Source organism: Passer montanus, unplaced genomic scaffold (assembly GCF_014805655.1).
Source record: "Passer montanus isolate IOZ18808 unplaced genomic scaffold, ASM1480565v1 scaffold1, whole genome shotgun sequence".
NCBI classification, from domain to species: domain Eukaryota; kingdom Metazoa; phylum Chordata; class Aves; order Passeriformes; family Passeridae; genus Passer; species Passer montanus.
In genome coordinates, this window is record NW_024356504.1 from 24,946,749 (window position 1) to 24,968,853 (window position 22,105).

Genomic DNA, 22,105 nt, shown 5'->3' on the forward strand with positions numbered 1-22,105 from the left:
GGTGCTTTGATAACTATAAAGTTGCTTTCTTGGATCGAGAGCCCACATTAGGAACCAAATAAAATATTTAAAGGCAAAAATCCTGCAAAGTTTCCTCCCACAAAAGGGAAAATATGGTCTATGCTATACCAGACCTTCCTTTTGCAAAATCTGTTTAGGAGTTGCCATGAAACAAGCAGGATCCAACAAAGAGCTTGACAATTTCTGTTAAAGTTGCATTTATACATATTTCTAGGAATGGTTGGTTTGATTTTTCTTTAAAACCAAGAGTCAGGTTGCATTTCAGACCACATATAAATATAATTTTGGTCTCACATAATGCTTTTGTATCTGGTGTAATTCCATTTACTGCAGCGGTGTTACCTTTCAGTTACTCTAATGGGAACAAGAGCAGAATTACACTGATAAAAAAAGCTGATCACAGAAAGAAACACAGAAAGAAAAAACACAGAAATAAATACTTCCTCTGACTTATTTAATATATTTGTTTGTCCAAATTGTAGCAAAGATATTTATTTCAACGAATATTGTTTGATCAGCTAGAGTAAACACTGATATGTCTTAAACTCCAACATGCAGTTTTTACAATTCATCAAACAACACCTAAGATTGTTTAGCTGGTCAACTAAAAGAAACAACAAAAGGTTCCAGGTCATATAATTATACCCTTCTGTTTCCCAACTTTCTTAGAAATCTCTGCCTAAAAATAATCCCAGCATCCGGATGCCTTGCAGAATTGGCTTATTTTAAAACATATAAAAACTCTTATTGCAGCCTTAGCCATTTTAAGGTCTGGGTGCTGACACAGTAACAGTGCTTAGCACTACTATATACCGCTTTCCATCTCCAAAGCACTTTACAAACATTAGCTAATTAATCCTCACAACACCCCTGTGAGGTATGTAGGTAAGTATTGTCATCCAATTAGGTAAGTATTAAGCACAGTTATCCCACCAGATAAGTATTAAGGTCTCCCATTTTACTGGGGATCCTGAGGACAACAGGTTAAGTTGCTTACCAAAGGTCACAGGGGGAGCTGGTAGAACAAAACTTGGGATGCTTTGGTTTCTTGGGGGCTATTCAGGCATCCGGGGCTGCTTCTTCCACAAAGGCATCCCTCACCATCCACATGGAAATTAGGGTTTTCTATACCTCTCCAAGACACAGAGGGATGGGTACAGCACGGTGGAAAAGATGTGCTTGAGGAACACAGCTTCTCCCTCTTTGGGGTGGGCGAGGATGATGTAGCCCAGCAAAGTTGTCAGGAAGTTTTTAAGAATAAGGGTTTTGGATCAGGGCATCTTCCTGTGGGCACACACACACATCCATCCAAAAACATTGCGAGGCCTTGCCAATCAGAAGCTCCTTCTTCCCCTTTCAATTTGCCTTTCTTTCCCACTATTCTATAAAGATGGACTCATATTAAAGCCTCACATCTGTGCCACAAAGATATAAACCTTTCCATTGTGGTTTGCATCTTCTGAACATAATAAAGCACAATTTGAAGCCCCAGCTCAGAGGCTTCCAGGTTTGTCAGGGAGGCTTGAATCCCCAAATACACTTGATGGGACAAATCCCTTTCCAGAGGATCTAGAGAACAAGACCAGCCCAGCACGCTTTGGGTTTAATCAAGTCTCAACAGATGTCAAGCTGGTGAAATAACATCATCTGTCCCCCAGAGACAATGCCAGCGTTCACATCTGCTTCCAATTTCACTTCACTGCTGGAGAAAAAGTGAAAGCTCCTACTGTAACTCCACTTGGAGCTGCAGTTGAAAGTAAAAAGAGTCACGAACAAAAGTCTAAATTAGACTTGGTGATCTTGGAGGTCTTTTCTAAATGATTCTGTGATTCCCTCATTGACTTGGAGCCTGATGGGTTTTGGGAAGTAATTGAACTCTAGACCAGTGTGAGAAGGCCCCAGAAGAAGAAAACCCACCCTGAGTGAGCCTGCAGAAGGTGCAATCCCAGGCAGGGCACATTTCAGGGTCTGCCCAAGGACCCATCACTTATGATGGACAGTCAGGACTGCTCTCTGCTTAGCAATTTGGGCACTTGACTCATGGCAATGTCATCCAGCTTCTCTTCTGGATGCAAGGGACCAGCACAGAGACGCTTCAACTCAAGCTGGAGCTGAGGCAAATTCCAAGTGTTAAAAAAAAAAAAAAAAAAAAAAAAAAAACCTTGACTAGATTTCAACTGTGCTGATTTATGTTTTCAAGTGGAAGGCGGTTTTAGCTGAAGTAAACTACACAGTTTTTAGAACATGCAAAATTCATGGCAGTTTGATCCCACAGGACGTCAAACAAACACAAATGATTTGCCAGGAATCCCTACAAATTGAAATAACCAAACCACACACGGTTCCAGCAAAAGTCTTGAACCAATTCTAAGGCAGGGAAAAATAAGGATTAAAATGGAGAATTTTTATTTTATTCATCTACACAAAAGCATCTCCAGTGCAATGCACATCCAGATCAACTGCACACAAGGAAGGAGCACAAATACATAACGTCTTGAAACTCAAAACTCCTCCAACCCACAAACCAATGTGAAATAGACAAATGAAAATAAGAGTCTTGAAAACATAAGGTACATTTAGATTCTCTTGCACTCTGTGGAGTGGTTTTATTTTAACATAGGGCTGAAATAGAAAAAGGAATTAATCTGAGAAAGCTAACACAAAATGCAGGTAACAGACATATCATGTGTGGTACAGTCATGAGAAAGAAAACAGACAACCAAAACTGTGACAAGAATGTGCTTAGTTATATTCTTTCAAGCTTGGTCTGCCAGCATTTTTTTCTTTTTTCTTTTTGTTTTTTTTTTTCCCTCTGTACTGGTCACCAGTGTCTGCCAAAAGACTTTTCATGGATTTCTGCAATTCCATTTCCCTCCAAATGGAGGAAATGATGTTTCTCCACAACCACACGACCCAGCTGTAGGTTTTACACCATGATTTGTAGCTGTAAACTAACACAGTGACACGCCACCCCCCTGCCTAAACAACCAAGACCAAGCCAGTTGCAAAATTTCAGTGTGGGTTATGCAAAATGAAAGGATTAAAAAATGAAAAGAGCATTCACTTCATGTTGCTCCTTTAAAACATTATCACATAGCTCCTTTTTTTTTTTTCTAACCTGACCTTTTTTTCCCCAACGGTTTATCTATAACTTAATATAACTAATTCTTTTGAAATAATGTTCACAGTTAGCATAATTGGTGTTATATAGTTCTAATGTACATTACAGAATATTCTGTCACTAGACACTAAATTGAAATTTTAAAGAAAATGATAGAAATAGCTGTAAGGGAAAAAGTACCCTTTTAAATCTAATTTGCTATGCACCGCAGTAGGGTAATGGATGCAATGAAAGTTCCTTTATTGAGTTCCCATGTCCAAAAGGTATTTAGGTAGCAAAGGATGTTAAGCAGACCCCCTGTGCTCCTCCTTTAAGTAAAGATAGCAGGAAATAAGGTATATAGGTTTGTGTCCTCCTGATTTTTATTTCCTCAGGAGTACAACTTATGCAAAGGGCACCTTAGGCTACTTGGAGGATCACAAAGGGTGCCCTCGACCCCCTCGCTGTCTGCATGAATAGAAGCATCTAAAGGATGGCTGAAGCCATACAGCGAGTTAAATCCTTCAGGTGGGTCTTTTCAAATTCCAATAGTGAGGAGTTACTGGAGAATTGGTAAGGATTTCACTAGGCCCCAGCAGGTTTGAGATCAAAAGCCCTGGTTAAATAAAAGCCTGTTGGGAAATCTTAAAACCTCTTTGTAATGTAACTTTAAAAAGTTAATACAAAGAGCCCTTAGACTGAAGCCTGTAACAGCATGAACAAAGAGTATATCAAAACTGATTCCATTAAGGGAAGGCAGACAAATAAATTCATTTAATTTAAAGAGAAATCAGATATATTACTCTTCTAAAAAGTAAAAAGCATATCAGGAAATAAAAGCCAAACAGATTTTGCAATACACATGCACATAGAGCTGTGAATAATAGCGATAGATATATATAAAATCTATTTATAAATATCTCTCAGAACAGAGAACAGAACATTATATACACACATATATGTTTAAGTATCAATTTATCCAATATGTGCATGTGTGTGTGTGTGTATAATTCTAATATATACATATTTTTATCATTTATGAGGCCTCACGCTGGGCTCTCAAATCTGCAGTTAGATACATCTATATAAGTATCCAGAAAAACACAGCTGAAAGATCCCCTACATTCAAACTGACACAAGACATTTTTCAACCCAATTAATTAAAAAAGATGGGTGCTCATCAGTCAGCTGGCACGGGATTTTTCTCCATCATCTTGCCAAAGTGTCACAGTGTTAGTTGTGCAGCATGTTGGAAGCAGAAAATCTGGGACTGGGATTTCGATATCATTTATTAGCTGACCTCTTTCCAAGCAGCTCTTACACTTTTAACTCATTGGGGGTCCTGCACCGGAGCAGGAGGGCAGGGAAGGGAAGATGGAGACTCACATGGAACTATTAGTGTTGGGAAAGCCCTGTCAGATCATCCTCTCAGCAAGATGCTCAGAGATCTCGTGTTGGACACCCACACTGAGGATTGGGCAGCATTTGCCCAAAGCAAGCTGTGTCCTGAGCATCCTATGAGCAGGGGAGGACTGTGTCCCTGGGGGGTCCCTCACTTCACCCAGGGTGGGATCATTTGGGTGCTGGATGCTCTGGACCCATGGGAGGAAGGGTCCTCTTGTCCCGCAGCTCACTGTCCCCACAACAAACATGCACTGAGAATTTTGCTCCCTCTACCCTCCAGGAAAGGAAAGGAGGGGATGAATTTTGCTGGCCTGTAAGGCTTTTTGTTATTATTATCACAGGGGAGATGTGGCCATCTCCTTAGCTAGGGAGCACATTTCACTGTTTGAGAAATGATATTTCTCTCACAACTCCAGGGTTGCACTGGAGGAGGTTTGCAAGCTGAGGGTGAATGCTTGCAAAAAGTCATGTTCTGTGGGATTTTTTTTTAATTTCCTTTTATAAAAAACCTTTCCTTTTATAAAAATATATCAAAAATACTTAAAAAATATTTTATAACTAAATTCTGACAATTTAGTTCAGCAGCGCTCATTTAGGTTGCATATAGTGAGGGAATGGGACCCACCCTCATTCTCTAAACCCATGAAACACCTCCCCTACAGCAGAAACAAATCATTCTGTCCCTCTACACTTTAATAACATTTTTTACTGGAGATAAGAAATCAGCAACATGTTTCACATATGGTGCCTTTCATCCCAGCAAGCAGCAATGGTTTCGCAACCTACAATAGTGGTAATTATTTTATTAAATTTTATTTTATTAAAACCCTTAAAATGCACATCAAATCAAAGCCTCTTAAGTATAGGTATGGTTATCATTTTAGCAATGGCATTCCTGGTGATTTTGGGTGAATTCCACCGAATGAGTGCAGGGACCACTATTTATCAATAGACCATTGCTCTGTGCACCAAATCACTGTGGTGGCTGCCAAGGAACTGCTCTTTGCAACAGAAACCACAGAAAAAATGGCAAAATGAAGGATTTCAGATGGAGATAAGACGGCAAGAAAAACCCAGGTGAAAGATATTGGTGCTTGGGAACCTCGGTCTCAGTGCTGTGACTCACATTCTTGCCCTAACAACAAGTATCTAATAATCACAGGAGATAGCTGTCACTTTTGACCCTTTGTTGGAGAGAAAATCTCTCTGAAAACACCGTATCTAATAATATCAAAGGTTGTGGTGGCTTCTGCATGGCTGGCAATTTTTAGACCAGTGGAGGATGAGGTTTTCTGGTTCAAACAGGAATTAATTGCGGGAAGTCATATGGCTTGTGTTATACACGTGACACCAGATGATCCAAATAGTCCTTTCTTGGCCTTATAATCTACAAATAACCTTGTGGAGGTACTGCTCCCCTGTGGATTAGTGGCAAACCAATGCTCCTCTTGCTTGGATGAGTTTTCTGATCTAAATACCACCCAGACCTGCGTGGCCTACAGGATTTGACTGGATCACGGTCTCAGACGGAGCCGTTGCCAATTAATGCCAGACATGAGATAAACCAGGGTAGGACACGCTCCACTTCAGGTGCTGTGTGATCCTGGGGTGTCATTAGCAGCCACATAACAAGTCAGCTCTGGAGCAAAAACAATTTTGCTATAAAATATTGTTTTACCCTTGCTATCTTTGCATTACCTTGCACCATAAGGCCCAGGTTGTCAGACACTGTGGGGCTCTTTGGCTCCAAATGAATCAGCTTCATCTGCAAGAGCAGGGTATCATTGTGGCCAGTTTGTAATCCATAAAAATAAAAGATTCTGGAATGATTTGTGTAACAGGACAACCCATTCCTATATGGAAAACAGAGCATATGGGGCCTGGTCTATCTTGCTTGGATTATGAGGCAGAGGAAATACCTGGCTGAGCAGTGCTCAGGAATTATCAGGTGGATGATGTTACAGGAACAAGCTGGGTCTTTATTTATTTACTCTACATGGATGCCTCCGAGTTCAGGTTGTTAGAGTTACATAATGCTAAGCTTCCTGCTGACCATGCCACAGCCCTGGCTGCTCCCACTGATCCATCAGTGCAGTTTTGCTGGGAAATCTGTGCCAGGGAAAGCCAGGCTGCACTCTCCAAACCTGAGATGAGCTCAAACTCAGCCACCACCCCAAAGTCAATCAGAAATATCTCCTAAATGCAGCTATCCTGTCCCTATCCCTATTCCTGTCCCTATCCTCACCAGGCCTTGTTTTACCCCCAAGGATAATTTTTGATGTAGAAGGAAACGTGCCATTTGTTAAGCCAAGAACCACCTCCTTCAGCATCTACAAAAATTTCTTCTGAGGTTTCCCGTTCAAGCACCAGTCTTATTTAGATCTGCAGGCTGAGACAGTATCAAAAGGTGGGAAAACTTACAGTCATTACATTGATTAATCAGCTGCTGAAATTTGGCTTTCCAGCGTGACACCTCCATTCTCTGAATGTGTGGCCCCACTGCAATGCAATCAATTTGTCTGTGCAGGCTCCAAAACCCCAGAGCCACACGATGCAAAAAGGCAATCTTCTGCCCTCTTTGACCACAATAAGCAACATTACTGAAATCACCACTCCTGTACAAGTGTACCATGACCCCATATTTGTAGGCAGCAGAGTATGACTTCATTAAAAACCATGCTCTGTGTTAGGGAGTGGGAGCAAGGCAAGCCAGCAGCAGAGCAGCATATGTCTGAAACTGATAGTAAAATGGGTGATGCCTTAAACCCCACCTCTACACCGTTATTTACATACATATCTTTCATCTGACATAGGCTTCCCCTCCAGCACCTTGAATATATCAGTCCTAAGGAAGAGACTTTAAGTTCAAAGAGTGCCATCCCCAAACCAAAGTAGGGGGTTATCAAGTGAGGTGCGCCAAGCAGTAAGACAAAACATATGCATTTTTAATAGATAGCCTCTCCTCCCCCTGAGGAAGCCAAGAAAAGAGACTCTGTGAAGCTTCAGCTGAAAACAAGTTCAGTGGATTTATACTCAGGCTGCTATTCACAGAAAAACAAAATTCACAACTGTCATATATATATATATGTATTATTTTTTTTTTGCTAGATGTTTTCCAAGCATTCTTCAAAGCATGCCAGCCCCACCCTGGGTCCTGTTGACCAGGTGAATTCACCTCCACACAGAATTCAAAAAGAAGAGAGTGATAAAAGATCATGAAAATGAAATAAAAAATAAAGAGGCCATGAAAGGGAAACAAAAACCTCAACAGGTCTGTATGGAATTTCAGCAGCACTTTATTTATTAATGCATATGAAGCTACCACTGTATTCCAGCTCCCAAAGACAGATCTGTAAGGAATAGGCCACATGCTGATTGACAGCAGCCATAATTCCATACAATGAGACTGTATTAAATTGTTTGATGTGATATGATACTCATCACTTGTAACTGATCAAACACACTGCTGCATCAAACAGTATTACAATACAATCAGGCTGGATATGGTTCCTGCCAAGGCTGTTCATCACATTGCACACTTCTGCATTAAACATATCTATTAATAGCATTGACAAACTACTCCTATCCAAGTTGGTTTTTTTCCCCCCAAGAATTGCAGGACATGGAATGTGCAAAGAAATCCACAGATAATGCTTTACAGTTTGAGGGAGCACTTCCGTTGGCTGAGTGCTCCAACATGAAAGGCTTTCCCAATTTGGGAATTTTGTAAGGTAATGCCAAAACTTGCAAAATTGTGCCCCCCAAAACAAAGACCTGACATTACTGAATCCCTTTTTCTTCCTTTTTTTTTTTTTGGTCTGATTTTTTCTTTCTCTCCTATATGCAAACAAAATGAAAGATTGACTCATTTTTGACCAAGATTTTACTTTTGCTGTTCAAATCCCCAGGAGAACTGCTATCTTGAAGGAGGGAGTTGTGTTTGCTAACACCGACCCTTCTAGAGGAGGGAGACATAAATAAAAGCAGCAAATTCCTTGTCACCACTGCTCCTGCTGCAGACAGTGAGGGTGACACTCTGCAGCCCACGGGGGACAGGACTGGCTGTGACAGGACCACTGTAGGGGCTCTCTCAGATGCAGATTCTTAAATGAGCCTGGGTCTCTAGAGGGCAGAGGTCAGCTGTCCTCAAATCTGTGTGAATGCTAGATTAAGTTTATTAATCTCCCTGCTTTCACTTAAAAACCAAATTATAGGATGGTTAAATGTTAATGCCCAGGAGCTTGTGAGACAATCAATGCCCTCAGTTACCTCTGCTAAGGGGGAGCACAAGGTGCTCAGGCCCCAAAAGGATGCAAGAAGTTAGTGTGATGACCAGGGAACACATTCTCCTTGTGAATCACCATCTCTTTCATGCCTGATGCATGTTTTGTTTGCAGTCCTGACACAACACAGGCGCCTCAGACACAGAAGCAAGACCCAGGGACCGATGGCTTCCCACCTGGATATCCTGGATACCCAGCCTCAACCACAGCTCTTTATAAAGGATTTATACCTGTGCTGGGGCATGATTCCAAACGCCCATCTTCCTGCACCGACCAGGAGAGCCCAGGAGCAGCACAAAACCAAGCATGCAGTGAACATGGTATTGAGCAACCCTCGGAGCAGCCTCTCTCAGGGCATCTCATGAAACTACTCCAGTGTATAAAAACAAGTGATAAATGAGCATGAGGGGTCCACAGAATTCCTCGTGGACAGGTATGCACATCATAATCAGACAATCTTCCCCCTTGATTGCTATCTCAGCTTGGGAAACCCAGGATCACATAGCCATGGAAAATAGGAAGTAATACGCAGGAATGCATGCCTGGCTGTGTGGAGCTGGCACCAGGTTTTTTTCAAGCTGGGATTGTATACATTTTACATTTATGAATATTTTTGCAAACTGCAGTGACAGAAGGTGCCTTTTGTCCTGTTTCTCACTCCTGTAATGTCAGTGAGAGCAGATTAAGCTCATGGCACAGTAGCAAATTATCCCTGCTGATGGAACCAGCTCCAAAAAGATTACTTAAGAGAGGTGTGTAAGGCATTTGCTTTTCCTAATTAAAAATATTAAAGTCTTTCAAGATAATAAACCATCTCAGAAAGTTATGCTAAAAGCTGGGAAATACAGAGGAAAGGGCTGGAAAGGCTTTTCCACTCTGATGGACAGTTTTTAGCACTAAGAGCCCAGTGCAGCACGTAGAGCTAAAGAAACGGTAACTTTCTATCTGGGTGTAGCTAAGTAATTCAAGATGCTGCAAGTTAAGTGTAACAGTAGAAAGGAAGAAGTTCAAAAACAAAGTCCCAGGCATTTCAGTGCAGTGTACAGTATGCTAAATGGTGGTATTACAGAAATTGCTGAGAGTTTGGCCACAAAATGTTTCATACTGCACCAGCGTTCTGCCAGGGCTGCCTTCCAGCAAGCCCAGGCATTTTTTTTCCTTTCACCTGTGCTTTTATATTTTTTTTAACCCTCCTGTTTGTTAACACAAATCAAACACTGTACCAGAGAATTATGGCCCTTGTCCTGAATGTACCTCTCCCTTTATTAAATCAGCATGACTGAAAAGTCACCACGCACCAGGCAAAGACAACTGCAAATCTGTGCTTACCCTCCCCGTACCACCTGAGTGCCGCTATTATTCCTCATCCTTGGGGAAAGGACCCCATATGTGAGTTTCAGAAACCACCTCAGTAACTCCAAGCATCATTATCAATAGTAGGATGAACTGCAGCTGGGATGCACTGAGAAGGCACGGTAATACTCGCCCTAATCTCTGCATTCATCTCACTGGCCCTCGCTAGGAAGTTTAAGTACATTTACTGGGGATTCTTCAGCCCTTGAAAGGTAGGAAGACATCTATGAGGCTTGACGTACCAGCTAATTAACTTGGGTTTGGAAAAAAAAAATCTTCTTATCTACTTAACTTGGAGACACTCTCTTTGTTTTTAAGCCTGCAGACTACCTTCTCTTTAAAATGCACGTTACGTACCACTCCGTAGTATGGAATGTATTATTTTTAACAAGGACCTATTTTAACTTGGACCTAAAACTACTAACATTTGACAGAGGGTTGTTGTTGTTTTGTTTTTTTTTTTTAAGCTATTTGCAGAATCAGCTGAATGATAGTCTACAGCCTGTGCTTTGCAAGACAGGCTACAAAATCCTCACGCTTTCCTTCTGTCCTTAAAAACACGGGCACACAAATGTATGAAGCGCTTGGAAATGAAGCCCCAGATGCACCCACACCTCCCCTCTCCCCCCAGAATCTATAAAGGAGTTTAAATAAATCTCTCAGGTTTTGCTTCTCGGTCTCTAGAAGTGGGGAATATTGAGGCAGGGAGAAAGTGGTTGAATCCGTGCCTGCAGTGGTTGGGGCATGTGAGTGTTTCCTGCAGCTCTTCTGACAGGAACACAGACCTGAGCAACTCCTGTAACATCCCTGCTCAGAATTAAGCCACCCTAAAATTTCCTGCGGATGGCACAGAGAGATTTTAAATCCTCACTATATTCCTAACAGATAGAACAGTGGCATGATTGACCAAGCTTTTTTTTTTTTTTCTTCTTCTTCTTTTTTAAAGTACACATATGATGATGCATCATAGTTATAAACAGATGGTATTTGGCCTCCTTCCTATTCTCAACATTTGGAATTCCTAAACTATGTGAATTAAACAATAATATTTTATAAACATACAAGGGATTTTGCTCACTGCTTTGTTAACATAGAAATTATACAATGCTGACATTTATTTAAATTTTAAAAAGTAAACAAGAGTGTGTATTGAATTAAAGCAAACTAAAATCAACAGAGAGAAATATGTTCTGTGCGCACATTACCTACAACGGCACGGGCCTTTTTCGGGGAGACATAATGGGATGAAGCACAAATTGTAGCTTAGACAGTCTGATCCTTTGTGCTCGAAAGGCTCATTTAACACCTCGCTGTAAACAACGGATATTTATACCATAATTGGCCAGTTGACCATCAGTTGTTCATTTACTCTGTAACCTGCTATTATGGAGTTAAAAGAAGTTCCTTTCTGTTGGCTTTTCTAGGAGTGAAAGTGTGTTTGCAATTTTAGTACCAACTGGATTCAGTCTAACACTTGTACTTAGTATGAGAAACATTTTCATAATACCAAAATTTGGGGGAATAAGAGTATTCCTGCCAGGAAGGGAAGAAGAAAGTATTGGTTCTTAAAAGAAGAATTCTGTTTGCTTGGTTTCCTCTTTCCTTTCCATTTTAACCCCTTTTTAGGCTCCTCCCGAGCTGTGCAAAATTGAGAAGCACTTAGGTTTTAATCACTATTCCCAGGTCTGCAAAGAGGTTCTGTGATGAATAAATAATGAATCCGAGATTTTAATCAGTGTTATGATTTTTGAAAAGGCTAATTATCATTGTTTACAGACATGCCTTTCCGACGTATTTCCTTGTTTCGCCTTCAAAGCTCCAAGGGTTAAGCCCCTCGCACGCATCCCTCCCATCCCTCCCCAGCGCCGCGCTCCTTGCCCGGGATTTCTTTCGGGGGCTTGGGGGGTATTTTTCTGTCCGTTTGGTGTTTTTTGGGGTTGTGTTTTTACTGGGGGAACGGCAGGAGAGCCGGGACGGAGGCGCGCAGGGCTGGGGGAAGGCTGCGCCCCACGGGCGGCCGCTCCGCACCCGCGGAAAATCCGCGGCCGGGAGGGAGGGGGAGCCTTTCGCTGTCTCTGTACGGCAATGCCACGGAAGAATTTCAGGTTTTCGGAAGAATATTTTTATTATCGATAATGCCGATGATAAAAGTGGCGGGCGGTGTGTCCGTCCCCCGCTTCCCGGGGAAGCTGCGCTCCGCTCCGCCCGCAGCGCCGGGATGCGCCGGGATGCGCCGGGATGCGCGCAGGGCATCGCGGGGCTGCCCCCACCGCGATCGCCCCCGGCTCAAGCTCCTCGCGTTCTTATTATCGGCATGATCCTTATTTTTCATGATTTTTACCATTCCAGCCGCCGCTGGCCTCGCTTAACCTGGCTTGCCCGCACCTCCATCCTCTCGCCCATTCACCGGGATGGGAAAACCTTTTCCGCGGGTGGGATATTCGATGCCGAGGGCCCGGTTGTTCCCATTCCCCTCCCCGTTTCCTGGCGGTCCCGGCCGCGTCCCGCAGCCTCCTCCTCCCGCTCCGCGCTCGCTGCTGCTTCCGCGGGGTGGGGGGGACAACTTCCAAGCCCTACAGATCCTGATTATCAGCTTCCAGCAACAGCTGCGGATCTCCGCTAAGAATCCAAAGAAATATCAGAAGATTAGGCAGCGATGCTATTTATTGCCCTGTAATTAAAGTTCTATCAGTGTTTCTGTTATAAAACCTTATATTCAAGGGTTGGTAACTCAGAGGCAAATTTTTTTCCTGCAAGATGAAGCCTCGCTAAGAAGTATTTTGGTTAAATAAGGTTAGCCTGTTAGAAAGTAAAATTCTGAAGGACTTTCATTAAGGTGCTCGTTTATATCTGCAAATACATTGCCAAGTCCTCCAAATCAAGGATATATGAGAGGAATTACTTTTTTAAAAAATCAAGGATTTGCAGAAAGGTTTTAATATAATTCTCTGGGAAATTATTCCCATGAAAACAATTTGTTTGAAAGAAAACGCCCTCTGGTCTTTTCCACACAAACTAGTCTTGGGCTAGTACATAAGAACCCAACTTAAAAGTGCCTATGAGCAGAAAGGAGGTTGGTTAATTATTTTCAACTGTCCTTTCTGGAATAAAATCCAGAGTAAACAGCTTGAACAGGGAAAGGTGAATTTAATTTTCAAGGCCCTTTAACTTTTAATAATCTGAGGAACAAGATGGGAGGTACATTCTACCCTCCCAGTTATCCTGATATAAATTCATTCAAGATTTATATTGGTGTAATAGAGAAGCAGAATTTGCTCCGTGCTTTCTAATGAACTGCTGGCTCGGTCTTTAAAAACGCAATTAGAAAAATCTAACCACCTAATTCAGAACAGCTTTGAGCTGAGGCAGAGGTCTCAGTGCTGCAAACAGGGATGGAAGCTGGTCGGTGCCACAGCTCCTTGCTGTGCCTGCAGCACCAGAGTGGGGCTAGGAATGCTGGAAATGGTTTTCTACAGAATTCCCTAATTGTTTTAGGATTTTCTTTTCTATTATAAGGGAAAAGACAATTCTCATGTGGAATAAACCTGTGTTTCCTGTGATCTCAAATGCTAGGATGAAAGGATTGCAGGATTAGGTGCCTGGCCTGTTACTGATGCAGGAGGAGCTGTCTGGTCAGGGTGAGGCTGGCACAGAGCTGGGGAAACCCAGCTCTGACTCTGCACTGAAACTTGTCTCAAAGCCTTGGCGCCGCTGTGTCAATGCAGGCGAAACATCAATAAACATGAAAGTAAGTCAAGGTTCAATTCTCTTGCTCTACTCACAGGATTCGGTGTCTGCATTCACCACTTACTCATGTGTGTAGGAACAACGGGACAGAGATCCCAATTTGTCCCTCTGACCTTGTGAAGCAAGGGACTGAAATGAAGCAGCATGGGGTGACACTCTCGTTTCCCCTGCTGAAACTGAGAGGCAAGATTCTGTAGATTGTTTCAGCCTGCAGTGCTGAAGGGACACTGTCTAGGGGAAACATCACCTCTGACAACCTGGAAGCCCTGCAAGAATCACCTCTGGCTACCTGGCAGTCCTACAGCACTCTCCTGGCCGAGGACCTCAAACAGGCCAGGGTGGCCCCTGACACATCCTGTGATGTGGGCTGGAAAGGACCTTTAAACTCATCTAGTTCCAATCCCCCACCATGAGAAAGGACACCTTCCACCAGACCAGGTTGCTCCAAGCCGTCCAATCCAGCCTTGAACACTTCCAGGGATCCTTGCTCCAGAGCAGCTGTGCATCTTCACTAAGAGTGTAAAGAAATATCAGGAGATAACACAGCATTGCTATTTATTACCCTGCAATTAAACTCCTCACAGAGTTTCTATTATAAAACGTTACTTGCAAGGGTTCATAAGAAGGGAAAAATTTTCCACCAAGACGAAGCCTTGCTCAGCAGACAGAGCTGGGCATGGCTGAAGAATCAGTAAGTTCAGTAGGGCAGAGCTGCACCTCACCAAGGAGCTGGGTGAGACCTCCTCTGGCCCTGGGGCTGATGGGGGTGTGCCCTGAGGACAGCAGGAGCCTTTGAGTGCAAACCACACGGCTTTGATGTTTTGAGTCTGCTCACCACAAGCCCGAGTGCAGCATTACAGCATCTCCTCTTCCCCTTTTATTGGTTTGGAGAATGACTCACTGCAATACTTGAAGCAGTTTGCTACAACTGTACCGTGCCTCAGTTTCCCCAGCAGTAAAGCCAAAAATATTCCAATTGGCTGGTGCAAGGTGTGATGACATTGGTGAACATCTGTGATACACTCTGGTAGGAGTGCAAGGCAGTCCTGTTTCTTGGGTCTTCCAAGGGTGACCACCAGACCTACACTCTTGGGAAGACCACGTCCATCCAGCCGTGCCTAAAGCCAAGCTGGGCTTTGGCTGACCAGAAAGGAGGAGGAATTCACATACAGAGAGATGATAACTGCAAAATTACAACTCTGCAGTGCTAGGAGAACAACCAAACACTTTCCATGGGGTCTGCCTGGGTTGTTTCTGATTGCTTTATGGAGCAATTTTAACAAGAAATAACACATGCTCTCTCTCACTCTGAAAAATGACATTTCAGCTTGATGGTGTCAAAAGTCACAAAGACACTCGTGGGGAGGGGGATCAGCCTGTACCTTTCACCCCTTTCAGGGAGAGGAGCTGCCCTCCCTGATCCAAGGGGAGCTGAGACCACACCTGTCTCCAAAGAAAAGTCTTACCAGGCTTCACATCATAATACCTTACCCAGAGTCCTCTTCCTGCTTCTTCCCAGAGCAGAGTTGAAAATCTTGGAATTGCCATAAGGTTTTATTATCGCTTGCAAACCAAATTCTACTTCATCAGATAAAGACACAATTGCATTCATTGACTCTGACACAAGGATATGCATGGTGATAAACATACAGATAGATGTACACACTTATACATGAATGAGATATGCTAATTAAAAATTGCAGTGGGCACTTTATTAAAAATTTATTGTACAATCTACATCTTCAAAACATTTTACATCAACAAATATTGCGGCTTGACTGCTGGAATCATAAGTGATTTATCTTTAAAAGACTGTATTTGCAACTGGATGCAAAGATTCTTGATGAACTGCCATTACATTTAAACTACTGGTTTTTATTGGAAGTATTTTGATTGTTATCTGTTTGTTCTCCATCCTTGAGAGAAATAAAACAAGTGTCTCGGCTTTCATTTTATCGGATAGATGGCACCATGTAGCATATTTCCCATGCTAGTTTGAATTACAGCTGTTTATCTTTCAGCTTTCTTTAAGATTAATTAAATGCAAATGTAACTCCACGAATCATGGGATTACCTGCCAGACCCCTTATTAATACCTTCACTTAAAAACCCCTTTGCCAGAGAGTCATTAATTTGCAATAAAAAAAAAAAAAAGAAGAGAAAAAAGAAAGAGAAGTGCTCAAGCAGCCCTTTGCCTCCCAACAACCCGGAGATGGCTGCCCAATTAGTCCGGCAGCATTCGGATCCTCCTTTCAGGCCCTGTGGCCCTTTGAGGACACAATAAGGCTCCAATGATAACCTGGCAACCTAGGTAGAAACTCAGCCAAGTGTGAGCGTTTGAAGCTGCAGCTTGGCTGCCATCGTGTCGGCGAAAAGAAAGAATTCAGGCACCATGTCATCCAGTACAAAGGATAAAAACAGATTCAACCGGAAATTCAATGTGGCACCACATATGGGATACATGAGTGCGGTTACACAACAGGCCACATATTTTTTTTGAACAGTCTCCTGCATGTGATGCCGAGGACATGTGTAACCATCATAACGTCTCTAAGAATCTGTATTTAATTTGAGCTGGGGTGGTGGCAGGGATTGGAGATCTGAAGCCGCCACAGGTTTGTGGCAGATGGCTCTGTGTCAGCTATGACAAGCAGCCAGGCTCGGCTTCCTCTGCAGATTTTCTTTTCTCTCTGATCAGGTAAATATGGGCACACTCTGGAAACTTCCACAATTCTGCCTGAGGCTGCAAGTTTGTGACTTAGCCCCATCTGTCACAAATCTTCCCTCGGTTCTGCTGCGAGCAGAGACCTGAATTTACTGCCGAGCGCTGCCCAAGAAAACCCGGCCGTCTCGCCCTGCGAGGAAGCACAAGAGAGAAGCACACGGAACCCTGTTAGAGGCTGGGACACAAAATGCAGGAGGGATTTCAGGAGGGGTGGAAGACACTTGGTCAAAGAACATTTATGTGGCGTTATTTAAAAATTAATTAGGTTTGCATTCGGGTTTGTTTTTTGGTTTTTTTAAGACAGGTAAGCTGCTCATCAGGCCCAGGTTATTCACTCCCTCTGCTTTTTTGGTGGTCTCAGTGGACACGTCAAGGACTGAACACCCTCAGGGACCAATGTGCCCCTCTCACCCTCAGGCATGGCAGAACCACAAGCTAGCAGGAGCAGGACCTAGCTCTGCTAGACCATCATCACTCTGGGCCTTACTTGAGAATAATCTCTTGTTGGTTTTTTTGTTTTGTTTTTTTTTTTTTTGAGGAGCGATAACTATGCAAAGATCTGGACATTCATTTTTTCAAGGAATAAAATTCCATCACTCTCCTTCCATCAACAGTTCCTGAATATGTGGAGATCAAAAGAAGCAAAGTTTTCACATAAAGCAGCATCTTCCCATAAAGAACAAAAAGCATAATGTCAGTAGCAGAACAGTATTTTTCATTAAATAATCAACTTGTTTCTAGTGTCCTAAGATCAGAATTGAAGCACTTAATATCTACTCTGCCATCATTAGACTTCAGAGTTAACCTTTAGAATTTAATAAGGAGTCTTCATCCATTCAGACTGGCTCTTTCAGGACAGTTCAAATTCAAGCACACAGTATTGATTTAGTGTAGATTTTTTTGCACTTAAAAAAAAAATGGCCTTAACAAAATTAAGATTTAGAGATTAATTTTCAGTGCAAAAGCTGAGATTTGGTAGGCAAGACTGGAATTATTTACAGAGCCAATTCGTATTGGGTCAGATCTACTTTGTGATCCAGCTCCTTCACTCTGCAAGTGAGTAAGGAGGAAGAATCAAGGTGGGAAACAGTTTGCAGCAATTTGAGTTCAATTTTCAAACTCCAAGCACTTTTGGAGACCAGCATCAAAACCCACCATTGCTTTACATGAATTGGGTGTGCTGTGAGACCTAAGGCAGAGCTATTTAACACACCTCAGCAGAGTAACAGTATTTCCCTGACCAAACTGGTCTGCTCTGCAGTTTCTTATATTGGCCTTTTAAAAGTCACCTCGTTCTTCTTGTCTTTAAACAAAAAACATCAAATTTTCAATGCAAATATATGCAGTACCTTGCATAGGATGGCTCAGAACACACTGACTGACTATAACAGTGGGAAAACAGTTTCCTGCTTTTTTCCCCAAGGTAATTTGAATAAACCGTAGTGGGAAAAAAAAAAAGTTTTCATGCTTTTTGCAACTTTTCTTCCTATTTCCTTTGACCCATTTCTCCATCTCCTGTTTTGAAGTGGCTGTGGCTCATCTGCCAGTTTTCATTTGCTCTCCAAAACTCCCCTGGAAGCCATCTAATACTGTCAGAATGAAAAGTTCCAAGTCCTGGTGTTTATGCTGAAAGTTGCCCCCATAACTGCTTCAGTCCTACTCTGTAAGTGCAGCCAACTGCTGTGAGCTACAGACCAATATTTGGGGACATGGTGATCATGGAAATGTTGGATCGATGGTTGGACTCAATGATCTTAAGGGTCTTTCCCAACCTAAATATTTCCAAGATTCAATGATTTTCAGAGAGCTGGAGTCTCCTGGATATTTTACCTCAGAGAGCCAAGAGCAAGACAAGCCCAGAGAGAAGTTCAGGTGCAGGTCACCTACACACATATATATCTGCACATATATCCATTTCTCTGTAGCTGGATCCCAAAATTAGGCAACTCCAACTCTCTCCCTGCCATCTCATTTCTTCCACAGTGAGGATCCATGTTAGCCAGGCTGACCTCCCTCTACCACAGCTTCTTGAAGACCCATGGGTCACTCAAAATGCTTAAATCATGTCCCACAGCCCAGCAGACCTTCCCACCTGTGCAAACTCCTAAGCTAGACAGGAGTTTTACTGTACCAGCCATACACAGGGAATGGAAAGTGTCAAGACTTGAGTCTAAACTGGATGTGATCCTGAGCAACTTAATCCAAGTCTGAAGTCAGATCCTACTTTGAAACTGGCCCTGCTTTGAGCAGAGGCTGGGCTGGTGACCTCCAGAGGCAACTTCCTTAACTAGTCTGTGATTCTGTGCTCCAAAGAAGTAATGGAAGTTTTCTTTATATAAAAAAATCCTTATGCTTTGCATATTTTCCTTAGGATCACATGCTTAAGCACTGGAACAGAGATGGGAGACAGAGCTCTGTACTCCAGAGTTCCTGTAACCTTCCCCCACAGACTCTGAGAAACAGCTCTAAACCACCTCTGAAACCATTTTAAATCACGTTCATGGGAAACTGAGCAGCTCAAGAGACAAATACAAGCTTCTCATTTGTGTTTCTAACCTCCTTCTGACCTGCACCTAATGCTAGCCAGGTAAAAGCAGAAATTCAGTACAATTCCTTCTTTTTAAACTCTGCAAACGTGCTCTGAATGAAACAGAAAGCCAGCAGGATGGATGGAAATACTTGCACTATTTGCATACCCTATAAAGCTCTGAATTAACTTTATCAGCCCGGGACAAAAGATCTGGAGAACACTGTAAGCAAACATCTGCTCAATATACATTTACCATTAAAAAGTAAACAGTAGGATTGGCTCCATAAGGAACAGGTTGGGAATTATCAGAGTACTACACATCACATAAACTGATGGCACGGCCCAGAATTCTCTAAAGCAATGATCACACCAGCACAAAACAGCTCTCAAGCATCAGAACTGCTTGAATGATGAGAGATTAGACTATAAACATGGAATAACATTCACAAGGAGAGACTGAAAAGACTGGGATACTGTAAATGTTTGACAAATGTTTATAAAATAATGGATGGTACAATAAAGATGGATGGGGAGCTCCTGCTTCCAGGCGACCAACTCCAGAACAAGAAGACACTCAACACAGCTGAAGATGGGGAAAACCTGAGCTAATTAAGGAAATTATTTAAATACCATCATAAACAAATCATAGAATCATGGAATGGTTTGGTTTGGAAAGGCCCTTGAAGAACATCTCATTCCAAGCCCCTGCCATGGGCAAGGACACCTTCCACTAGACCAGGCTGCTTATGGAAAAATGAATTTCCAATGGGGCTTTGCTGGGAACTGAGTAAAGATAAAGGCAGAGGCACCACCCCTGGCTCTCACATTGCCTGTGAACAACAGGGCTGAGTGGCTGATGGGACATCTGGCATCAGGCTCCCCTGCATCCTCACGTGCCCAATGCCCTGTATATTGCACTGAGAATGCCTCCTGCTCCTTCCCTAGCCTTGTCTAAACATGAAAGCTGGACCAGGAGCAGTTTTCCCTTTCTACACATTTCCCTGAAATACCCAAGATACTGCTTTATCTGAAATCAGAGATAAAAGAAAAGAAAAGAAAAAAAAAAAAAGTTTTGTTAGAACTGTGCTATACAGCCAAATCCTGAGACTGGAAACAATTCAGATGTCTATGGTCTAACTGGGATCTTAATTTGATTTTACAGCAGTTTAATCCCTTTGAATTCAGCAGACTTCCTTCTACAGTGGTGTCAGAGAGAAAAAAAATCACGCCATGTGTCTTTTCATAGGCAGGTGAGCTTCTGTAGTGTGATGGAAATGAGAAGATGAATGTCAGAAAGTGGGCCAAATTCTTTTCTCCATTAAACAAGCATGAGTGAGAGTAGGATTTTTCTGTAGGAACTGAAGCTGACAGCATGTCAACCAGCACTCATTCAGCTGGGAGGGCTGGGAGAGATTATTTAAAGTTGTCAGCTCCTTCCATGCCTGGCTTTTGGCAACTCTTCTTGTCCCTTTCCACTGTATACTCTTTATACATGCTGTTTTAAATTAAGAAACTCAAGTGAGGAAACTAAAAGGTAAACTTTAAGAAAATAATGCAGAAACAAATGCTTTGTCCTATTTTATTTTATTTATTTTAACTTTAAATCTACTAGATAGGGCACTAACAGGTCCTGTGGTGTGCCCTGACCAATGCCCTGTTGTTGTTACTTGCTTTATTCCTCTGCTTACCTTGGCAACCAAAACCACCCAGAACTAGAGTTTGATTCCATGAAACTGGAACAGAACAAATAATTGATAACAAATGAGATTTGCTTCCCTCTCATCTCAGTCTTCTGCTAATAACTGGCAGAAGGCAAGGCTGAAATGCAGATGAGCCAGCCCTGAGTGCTGTGTGAACACTCAGGGTGAGCAATGCATCATCTGGAAAGGTTTTCATAGGTGCTTACATTATGGACATTTTTAAAAGTCTGCCAGCATGACTCTGCTGCGTGGAGTTAAACTACTACAGTTTAATGCCTTGGTCTGTGCATTTTCACAGGGATGTTCCCTGTGTCCAGCCCCTAAGCCCACTGCCCTGCTGCCATTTATCTCCTTTCTGCCACTAATTTTGTTAGCACAAGCATTGAAGACATCTGAAGGAATAAACTGCCTGTTTAATTAGCCACTGTCTAATTATTATAGATATCCTGAGTAATAAAATCCCAACAATATGTAAAAGGATAAACCAAGGTGATTACTTCCCAACTTGTGGAGAAGAATCCCCAACCAGCAGAGAAAAGCACTATTTGCTTTTAAAGCATTTCTACTTGCAAAATGTCACAGGCACTTGATAAACTCAATGCAAAGAGTATGACAGGATGATTTCTGAAAGACAAGGAGCTGGTTAACACTGACTCTTGTGCTGGGATGCCTTTTCTAACCCACTAAAGCAGAGATAATACTATAGTGATCTGAAAAAAAAAAAGTGAAAATACTGTGCAAGTGCTGCGCAGCCTTCAGGATTTCATTCTGTTCAGCTTCCTCACAAAGCAGCACCACTCCAGCTTTAATGACCTTAAGAGCACAGCTCTGAGCCAGCATTTCCCAGGAGGTTTTGTGGATGGTCCATGGTGAAGGAAGACCAGGTGTACGTGGGTGTAGGCACAAAAGGACAACTCTAACAGTATTCTCTGAGCTGATCTAAAGCCTATTAAAGACAACAGGGATATTTCCCCTGGTGCTCACAGGTGCTGGATTAGGCTCTGCTTTCCTCATTTTAAAACAATCCCCCACTCAGCTCCATTGCTACCTGTTGCAGAGGTTCAGCTCTGACACTCAGAAAATCTGCAAACCCCATGCACGAGGGGTAAGATAAACACCTTCAGCTTCTGCCTACTAATCATCCCAAGGAATTCTTAAAAAAAAGATAAAAATACTTCAAGCAAATCAGCATTTTGCCTACAGGGCTTGCACACATATTTTCAACCTGTACTATTTTATATC

At 42.5% G+C, this 22,105-nt stretch overlaps 1 protein-coding gene across 15 annotated transcripts in view; it reads right to left on the minus strand.

Annotated features, from left to right (window-relative positions):
- Nucleotides 1-22,105, minus strand: part of GTDC1 (glycosyltransferase like domain containing 1) — a 200,190-nt gene that overhangs the window by 12,536 nt on the left and 165,549 nt on the right. For 3 of the 15 annotated variants that reach the window (XM_039709866.1, XM_039709607.1, XM_039709118.1), the window contains one exon: nt 15,599-16,763. The exons of 10 other annotated variants lie outside the window; for them this stretch is intronic. In XM_039709866.1, coding sequence (XP_039565800.1) covers nt 16,680-16,763 — 84 coding nt within the window. In that variant the 3' untranslated portion in view covers nt 15,599-16,679. Of the gene's footprint in view, nt 1-12,112; nt 12,781-15,598; nt 16,764-22,105 lie in introns of those variants that run through there. 2 more of the 15 variants (XM_039709691.1, XM_039709410.1) reach the window with 2 other exon arrangements.